This window comes from Triticum urartu, chromosome 6A (genome assembly GCF_056163025.1).
Source record: "Triticum urartu cultivar PI428250 chromosome 6A, HENAU_Tu73, whole genome shotgun sequence".
Lineage (NCBI taxonomy): Eukaryota > Viridiplantae > Streptophyta > Magnoliopsida > Poales > Poaceae > Triticum > Triticum urartu.
Window position 1 is genome coordinate 592709412 of NC_141878.1, and position 9511 is coordinate 592718922.

The 9511-nt window shown below is 47.7% G+C and overlaps 1 protein-coding gene across 3 annotated transcripts; it reads right to left on the reverse strand.

Moving 5' to 3' along the window:
* LOC147966873 (uncharacterized) lies at positions 1–7000 on the reverse strand. Of its 3 annotated transcripts, XM_087529138.1 has the most exons (3): positions 6956–7000; positions 1350–1368; positions 1–1094 (listed from the first exon to the last, which is right to left on the reverse strand). In XM_087529138.1, the coding sequence occupies exons 1-3, from the start codon at positions 6998–7000 to the stop codon at positions 1–3; spliced, it is 1158 nt and encodes a 385-aa protein (XP_087385264.1). The 3 variants fall into 3 exon arrangements, with proteins under 3 accessions (XP_087385264.1, XP_087385263.1, XP_087385262.1); XM_087529137.1 differs by lacking the exon at positions 1350–1368 and having other exon boundaries at positions 1–1118; positions 6958–7000; XM_087529136.1 differs by lacking the exon at positions 1350–1368 and having other exon boundaries at positions 1–1127; positions 6958–7000.
* Positions 7001–9511: the final 2511 nt, after the last annotated feature.

A 9511-nucleotide genomic window follows, 5' to 3' on the forward strand; every position in this document is an offset into this window, starting at 1 on the left:
TCATGGTACTTCACCTTTCAGATTATTGTCAGACAGATACAGATTGGTGAGGTGTTGCAAGCCACCCAGCTCTCTTGGGATGAAGCCTGAAAAATTGTTCTGCTGAAGGTATAATTGGTTTAACAGTCTAAGATTACCAAAAGAACTTGGAACTTGACCAACGAAATTGTTGAATGACAAGTTTAACCACTTTAGCCCTGAAATATTGCCTACTGACGCTGGGAGATGACCTTCAAAATTGTTATCGTCCAATAAGAGATACTGAAGATTCAGGAAGGCATCGCCAAAGTTAGATGGCAGGTTTTTTCCAAGCATATTGGAACTTAAGTATAAAACTTGGAGACAAGACTGATTGTATTTGTACAAGGTTTCTGGGATTCCACCTGATAGCATATTTCCAGCAAGGAGTAAATCAGAAAGATTTGGGAGTTTTCCCAACTCGTCAGGAATGGTTCCGATGAGCTTATTATCACCAAGCAAGATGTATTCAAGCTGACTGATGTTTTCTAGGCTTGGTGGGATTTCTCCGGTGAGATTATTTCTTGCAAGATCTAAGCACACTAGATTGGATAGGCGGCCTATACCGCTGGGAACTTCTCCTATTAGTAAGTTGCCAGACATGACTAGGTTCTGTAGATTGGAGCAGTTTGTAAGAGTATCCGGAATGATCCCTCCCAGTAAGTTCTCCCCCAAGTCAAGGGTCTCCAATCTTTGGAGACGGTGGAAAGGAGGTATCTCGCCGGTGAAGCCATTACTGGACAGGTCCAGACTCCTAAGGAATGTTAGATTCCCGAGGGACAGTGAAATCGGGCCTGACAACGATAGGTTCATGAGGTACAGCTGGATGACTCGCCCCGGGTGCTTCGGGTCGCTGCAGTAGACGCCGTTCCAATGGCAAAGGGGGACGCCGACGTGCCATGACCTCAAGGCTTGCCTTGAGTCGTTGGTGATGGCCGGCTTGAAATCTAGCAGCGAGATCATGTCCGTGATGTTATCATGGACTGTCGTCGTTGAGGAGGAGCAGCGGATGCTGCCAACTCCACAAGAAACGAGAAGCAATGACAGTAGGGTAAGGATGGGGGCGAGCCTCGCCGGTTGACTGGCACATGTAAGAAGGCCTCCCTGACCTGCAAAGCGTCAAGATTAAATGATCAGCAACGACAGTAGCATTAGATTGAGGATGCTGCCTACTTCAGAAATAATGTGAAGAAAGAGTTTGCTGGCAGCAATGAAAAAACCGAGGGCAAAGGCAAAAGATAGGATGCTGCCTACTCGGAACGGTGGCCTGCTTCCTTCCATGGTTTTGCTGCCGGCCGGCCGGGTGGTGAGTTAGAACGCTGGATGCTCATCACGTCCACACACTTGCGTCTGAATTTTCTGCAATTTTTCTCACGCCCTTATCAAAAGCCTGCCCGCCATCGGAGCGAAGACCTCAAGTCCGTCAAACTTGTCAGTGACCGTTCGAGTCCTGAATAAATACTCCAGTAGGACAGGTCCAGCTCTTTTGTATATGTACTTTTCAGCCAGAATCGGACAGAGATATGTCCAGCATGCGGATGGTTTCTTTGTGACTGTCGTGCTTTCCCGGATGTGGTGGGCGAAGTTCAGGGACGGTTTGAGGTTCTTCCTACGGTGCCTCCCATACGGGCGCGCAGCGCTGCAAGTCAGGGAGTGTCCAAATCGTTTTTTTAGAAAAGGAGGATGACCCCCGGCCTCTGCATCTGGTAGATGCATACGGCCATTTTATTGATTATTCTCGAGGACCTTACAAAATGTTACAACAATAAGCCTGAATCCACCAACTAGGCTACATATGCCGCTACTCCTATCCATATGATGAAGGGGTGCTAGCTGGGCCACTACCCAGACCACTCACCTAAACCTAACATCAAAAGCTGGAATCCCCAGCCTAGCCACATACCGGGTCTGGGGCATAAACCGATCTGACGCACTCACAGGTGTCGTCTCCACCATCTTCCACGGGTCCATCTCCAAGCAGATTGAGGTGCCAACCTTGACAGGCCCTCCGCCATTAACGCCACCATGACGCCAAATGACGACCACCCCCTACGGTAGAAACTCACCAAGCAGATGGAGCGCTATCACAAGATGAAGATCAGCGGTAGAATAGATAAATCGCCGCACACATTGCCGTCGCCAAACACCTCACACGCACCACGAAGCGCCCACCGTGCTTCCGGGAACCCCAGGCGACGCCTTCAAGAAGGAGCGCGACGAAGGTACGACCCGTCGCCCGCAAGGGGAACTAGAGCTTTCGCCCAAATGAAGAACACAGTGAGAGACGGGATAGGACCTGGACAAGGCCTCCAAGAAGGGAACCGACGCCCACAAGGCGCCGCCATTGTCGTGGCCTCCGCCGACGGCCAAGGGATTCCCCCGATCCCGCCCCGTCCCAACCATCCGGCCAAAGACCTGGCCAGGGGAACGCCCGCAGCCGGAGAAGGCGTCAGACTTCATCGAAGCAGGCACGTCGGTTGACGGGGCACCCCGACCCACCGTAGTAGACGTCCACCGAGACCTCGCCGCCCGCACAGCCGAAGTCGCGGACCACCAGCTCCCACGGCCGTCGTCCGTCAAGAGGCCACGCCGTCCACACCGTCCGAGGCCGCCGCCCCGGCATCCACCCACTGCGCACATCCCGTCAAAACACGGAGAACGACCCACACCGCCGCCACCAGGGAGACCACACCACGAGCGCCCAATCCGGGCGACGAGGCAGGGCCGCGCCGGCCAGATCCGGGCGGATCCGGCGATCCCCGGCCCACCAGCCGCCAGAGAGGAGCCAGCCCCGATCCAGGGCCGAGCCGGCCTGATCTGGCAGTTTGGGTAAGTATATACATTGTTTCTATAAATGCTTTGAGAATTTTGAATCAGTTTTTCTAGTACTTAGAATTCTGAAACAGAGGTGAACATATTATATTTAGACATAAGAAGTCTAAAACTGGTGGATGGGTGGTAGTTAAAATTCTTTATTTTGGTCACAACCAAGACAGAACTACTTGGTTTATCTATGAAGTGTTGGAAGCTTTGATGATTATGCATATGCTCACTTCCACAAATGCACTAGTAACTAACAAAAAATGTTTTGGGATGGTTTTTGGCAGTGGCGTTTCAAGTGTGACCCATCGGAGCAAGAGAAGGCAGATGGTGTTTTGGAGGAGAACTTAACTAGGAAAGTGAAGCAGATGCTACATGAGGAAAAGGCCGCAGCCATCAAAAGATTAAAGAAGAAGGGACAATTGCCTACAGAACTAATAGAAGAGGATGAGGATGGTAACCGCTGGCCAACTAAGGAAGCTTTAATTTCTGCAAAGAGAGTTGACTTTGGTACAGATGTTGGTTGGCGTCTACTATGTGAGCACTGGAGTAGTACTGAATTTAGAGGGTTATCTTTAACCAACAAGAGGAACAGACTTGCTAATGGGGACACGGTCTACCATTGTAGTGGTGCTAGAAATGTTGTCGCCACACGTCAATTTCTGGTACTATTTTCGTCAAACATCTTTCTGCTTACTGTTTAATAAGGAAGTTTCATTTACATTGGATGATGTGTCACACTCTTGAAATGCAGAAACTCAAAACCGGGAAAGACCCTGGAATTTCTGGTGCTTGGCTTCACACGCACAAATTGCATTGAGGGACTGATGAAGAGAAGATATGCAGTCAAAGAACTGCTGATCATTGGGTCAGTAAAATATTGCAACTTAGTTCATTATAATCATCATCAGAACTATGTGCATAACACTGCAGTTTACCATTAAATTTTAATTTGAAAAGGAGGATTTTGATAAGGCAATGAAAAATGCCCATAGAGAAAATTGGGAAGAGGAGCACCCGGATTTAGATGGACAAATCATCTACGAAGCAGCAGGCAGAATGCCACATGGCAGGCTAGGAATTGCTAATGAGTTGTTTAGCAAAGCAGAGAAGGCGAAGTTTAAGTCTAAAAGGGCGATGGCCTCACAGCCGGTGCAGTCTGCTAAGGAGGAGCGTCTAGAAAGAGAAAACAAACATTTGAAGCAGGAGATCAAGCGTCTTCGAGTCATAGAGCTTGTTGTTCAGGTAATCTTGTCTTCTCTTGTAAATTGGAGTCTGAGTGAATAGGTTTGTGTTGACATGCTGATGTTTGTAGTCTTTGGCTGAGAAAGGGGGAGTCGACTTTGATGGCATAATGCAATCAGCAGCAGATGACTTGGTAAGTTATACCCATCTCAATAGTAGGCTTTCAGCAATTGAACCATTAAGTAATGTTTCTTTTGTGTATGATACATAGTCTCCATCATATTCTGAAGGCGGATTTCAAAGGGGACGAGGTGATGTGCCTCAACACCCTTCATGGAAAGAATATGTATTAGCACATCAAGAAAGAATTTGTGTGTGCAAGTCAGGTGCAGGATTTTTGGTCATGGAAAGTAGCAGCAGATGTAGATCCTTCATATATTTCAATTACAGATTTAGAAAAGAAATGCATGGTTAACTATATTGGCGCATTCCTCTAAAGGATTATATCACCCAAGAGAAATGACTAATGCTTCATGTAAATACTTGATGGTTGAGAGAACAAGTTTATCAGCACATCTATGAGAAAAAATGCAGTGAAGACCACACTTGATAGCCTGCAGTTGTCATGCTTGTTTCTCTATACATATGCCTTGCTTGCTTGTTTCTCTATACATATGCCTTGTTTGCTAGCATATCTTAATTTGCTATCATTTCTTATGTGCAAAACTAGATAAACTGAACCATGTTAATTCAAATATCATTAGTAGGAAAAATATGATAGTATGAACAATAATTTATTTGTACTTCATGTATAATTTATTCAGGTCGCAGGGAACAAATTAGTAGACATGAAAGAATTTAGGCTAACCATCCAGAATATTTTTCTTACGGATACTCTTCCTTTATCTAAGCATTGTTGAACCATGTTCGGTAAAGCCTCTGTACATATGCATTTCAATTTATAATACATATACATGCAAATATTTATTTCACCTTGGGGCACATGCTGCTAGTTTATGCTTTTTGTACATGCCATTCTTAATTAGTTTACTATATGCCCAAACTAGCCAATAGTGTTTTGTTAGTTTACTCGTTCGGCTTTGTCATGTGACTGCGAAATGTAAACACTATTGATAGTGGGGTCGCAGATAGATATGCACAGTACTTGGAAAATGTGTATGGAATATATGTTCCTGCTGATTGATGTTTCCTCTGAAAGTTTCATGTGAAGGATCGAAAGGTGAATAGGCATCATACTGTTGGATAATCATACTATTATATAGCAGCTAGAAGATAACCTGTCAATTAGAACAGTTAAGTTTGATCCCTGTAGGTCACTTAAATTTCAGCTACATTATACTAACAACTAGTCTTGTCATTACTTAGGGAATGGGAAGCAGGACTGGAGGCAGTACGAGTCATGGAAATGATGATGAGGATGACTACTATGGCAATGGGGGATATGATAACTATGGCGAGGGTGATCTGTATGGTGATGAGCACTATGATCACTATGGCGATGGGGAATATGATGACTATGGAGATGAGGATGACTATGGCTATGGCGGTGGCGATGGCGATGATGATGATTGGCTATAAAAGTCTAATGATCATCAAGTCATGCCAAAATGTAGTTATGTTAGATATTTGAAACACTTTATTATCTTATGGACAAATTTGTCTTAGTGGACAATTTATCTTATGCAAAATGTGGCCTATCTCAATTACTATTTTTTTCTGCATTCGACATTTGATAATTATGGTTAATGCAATTTGGATGCAACTCAATACCTTGTGCTTGTGTATGAGACGCATTTGTTGGAATGCCAATATTCTGAATGATTGCTATGGAATGAAACACCCCTTGGTGAAAGAAATATATGAGGGGTGAGTAATGACCTATGGTGGAAAATATGTCTCGGTTATACAGAATGCCAATGGGGACTTCAGACAGTTGGTGAATTTATAAAATGACGGTGTTTGCTCACCCTCAACTAACAGGTTTTGTGGCGGTGTTCGCTCACCCTCGGCTAACAGGTTTCCTGAAAGGTCATATACACTGTCGACCATCTAATGAGCTGACGGTTTGGTTCTCCTCATGGTCATAACTAAGTCCAGCGGGACAAATGTACCATCGACTATTTTGAAAACCGACGGGAAGCAATAACCGTCGGAGAGTTAATGCCCGACGAGGAACCGTCGGCTATAAATGTCGTCGGGCTAAGATGAGCCAGCAGTCACAATAACATGCCCGACGGCTCACCGTCGGCTTACTACCGTAGGTGACAATATTACCCGACTGTACCGTCGACCATTACTGTAATGGCCGACGAAGCAAGGCCAACGGGAGATGGCTGACGGTGTACCGTCGGTTTTAGTAATAGTTGACGGTGATAAAAAATATCCGACGGTAATTGGACCCTCGGTTATAATGAAATATCTAGTAGTGAATCGGGCCCGACAACGCTAGGTCATGAAGATTCAGTCTGGTGAGTCGCCCCGGGTGCTTCGGGTCGCTGCAGTCGACGCCCTTCCATCTGCAAAGCAGGGCGCCGACATGCCAAGATGTCAAGGCTTGCTTGGAGTCGTTGGTGATGGCCCTCTTGAAATCTAGCAGCGACATCATGTCCGTGCTATTATCATGGACTATCGTCGTCGAGGAGGAGCGGACACTGCCAACTCCACAAGAAACGAGCAGCAATGACAATAACTTAAGGATGGTGGTGAGTCTCGCCGGTTGACTGCTACACATAAGGCCTCCCGTACCTGCAAGTGTGAAGAATTAATAAAACATTAGAACCCATGCATGTAAAAAAAGAGTTTGCTGGTAGCCGCTACGGCAATCATAGCACAGACCACAGAGGTTTGATTTTGTGAAATGCTTGATCGCAAACAGAAAACTGTCGGCAAGACGAAAGATGGTTGTTTGGACACCTTTGGTTGGCCGGATCGGACGAAACGGCAGCCATTCTTGCATGGTTTTGCTGCCGGGTTGTGAGATCAGGTGTGTGTGCCACTGCCAGGTATGGGTTGGAACGCTAGACTGGATGCTCAGCTGGTTGATGAGGCCCCGGCCGGGGTTTAAAAAGACCAACTCTTCCGGACTTGATTAGCCTTATTATTATGTGAAGCCTGGCCACCACCGGAGGGGAGGGAAGACCTCATGCAAGTCCGTCAACCTCAAGACCTCAAGTCCATCCACCACCGGTCAAGTAAATACGTAGTAGAAGCTAGTACTTGGCGCTCGCGACGCGAGCCAGCCAGTCTCCGCACGGAGCGCTCCAAGGCAGGGTACGACACGAGGGAGGGAGCGGGCCTCACCACGTGGGCTGACTGGCTAGGGGAGGAATTAAAATCTGCTGCATGCGCATGCAGCAACCACAATACGGTTCCCACGGACGCCGCCGCCGGCTACTAAATCCTCGGTTTCGGCTGCTCGGCAGGACTCGTGGCGTGTGATGCGGATACATGCGGAGGTTGGCAGAAGGTGCTCCCGCGGCGCGATGTGCAACGCCAGGCGTCACAAGCCCTTGCTTTGGCTCCCCGTCCCGTCCCCGCTTGGCTTCATGGTCGATGTTGCAGATGTCTCTTTCCTGGACACCTTGCAGCGGATTGTCGAGATCCTTTTAGATGTTATCGGTGTCTTGAGAACGGTCATCGAGCGCGTGAGTGCCGCAATGCCCGGCGTCCCCTCGGCTCCTTGAGAAGAGCTATTGTGTCGCCATTGCCCCGTCTCCCGTCGAGCACCAACAAGCTCCATCTCCATACAAGGTCCAGAAAGAAGCCCCGCCCCTCTCGAAGACATTTTGTCGTGATTCTTGGCCATCGATCGTTTCTGCTCCTGCTGCCTCAATGGCCCCGGCGGATATCTTGATGCGGCCCACTTTGGAGAGGCAAGCAGAGATGCTGCACTCTGAGCTCCTTGGTATGGATTCCTTTCAGCTTGAGAAAACGGTCCAGCCTCTACGTGATGTCGTTGCCTCTATGAAAGGTTGGATGTTGCGGATGGAGAGATTCATGGAGCTAGTTGAGGCTGCACTGGGCGGGCTCTCCCTGACGCCGCCTGTGTTGCCGACTGCTCATGTGTTGCGCCCTTTGGTTGTGCCCGATGGCAGCTTCGATGCTGAGAAGGGAGACGAGCTTCATAGACGTTTCTCCCCTCGTGCTAGGGCCAGCTCACCGCCATTAGCCTCTGAGGGACTTGACAATGATGTGGTTGTGACTCCGGTGTTACAAATCATGCCCGAGCTTCGGGAGTTGTGTGCGGGCTCGGTTTTGCCTTTGTGCGTCGAGCAACTTCAAGTAGACCCTCCCGAGATCTCGAGTGTGGCTTTGCCACCAACATCACCCCTGGAGTCGAGCCAGATAGTTGATGCTGAGGAGAGTAGTGATTTGGACGGTGCGATCTCTCGCTTGCCAAATCCATTGGGCGTCACCCGTTAGTCATCGAGCGCGGAGTTTCAGATGTTGCTGCCCTTCCCTCATATGCGACCAGCGAGGAGGTGATGCCTGTGAGTGGCGTGGCCATTGAGCCAAGTGTGTTGGCACCTACTTCAACTCCAAATCCAAATGCTCTCTTCGCGAAGGAACTTTGTGACTTGCTCGCTAGCGTGGAGGTTGCTAGACCTGGTTTGGGCAGGTCAATTGCTTGCCTCCTGACGGGAACGCCAATAAGGGGCAAACTAAAAAAGATGGGCAAAGGCAAGAGTGACGTCATAGGAAAGACGTCTATGGTTGCTTGATGGATGATCTTCGGTCTCTCGGCTTGGGAGGTGCATGATGTCTTGCGTCATGGTGTTCGTGTTGAGATTCAGTTGGCGTAGTAGTAGTGGGTTTGTGGATGTTGTGCATTCAGAGAGTTTGGCAAGGGCCGACTGTGCGATTGAGGGATTTCTTGCTTTGTGAGTAGTTAGTCCGTGCTTTATTTGTGTAGGTTTTTGCCCGATTTTCCTTAAATTAACTGGGCAATTCTCTTCTTCTTAATTAATCGATAAGACAAAACGTTTGCCTCCGTTTCAAAAAACAATACGGTTCCCTAAAGAAGTGTTTGTTTCGAGGGGAAACTCGGATGAACAGCAGCAGACATTTGTGGTCTTCGATCTCCTCCAAAAATGCACGACTGCAAAAGAAATGTGAAACAATGCTGAAAGTGGGCGCTCTCTTTCCCCGCAAAAACAAAAAAAGAAAAGAAAGTGGGCGCTCTCTGTTTCACAAGCAACCAAGCAAAGCAGATACAATGCAAGGGTCTCTGTTTCAGCTAAGCGGATATAAGGATCAACAGACTGCTCTGAGATTCAGTCATTCTGTATTTCTGTTGACATTGACATGGCACATGAACAGAAATCAACAACCACCTAGCGAACAAACACCAGAACTCAAATCAGCTCCTCGGCTCAGTCCCAAACCAGCTCAGCAGAGAGATGCTCTGCTTTCACTAGTCATCTAGAAAGGCGATTCTGAAGCCAAACAGAAAAAGAATGGCAACGAA

Bases quoted from the DNA above. Each gene is read 5' to 3' on its own strand.
- LOC147966873 (XM_087529136.1), bottom strand. From the start codon at position 7,000: ATGCAAGAATGGCTGCCGTTTCGTCCGATCCGGCCAACCAAAG. The intron at 1,128-6,957 runs GTGTCCAAACAA...GACGCTTTGCAG, and splicing joins TCCGATCCGGCCAACCAAAG to GTCAGGGAGGCCTTCTTACA.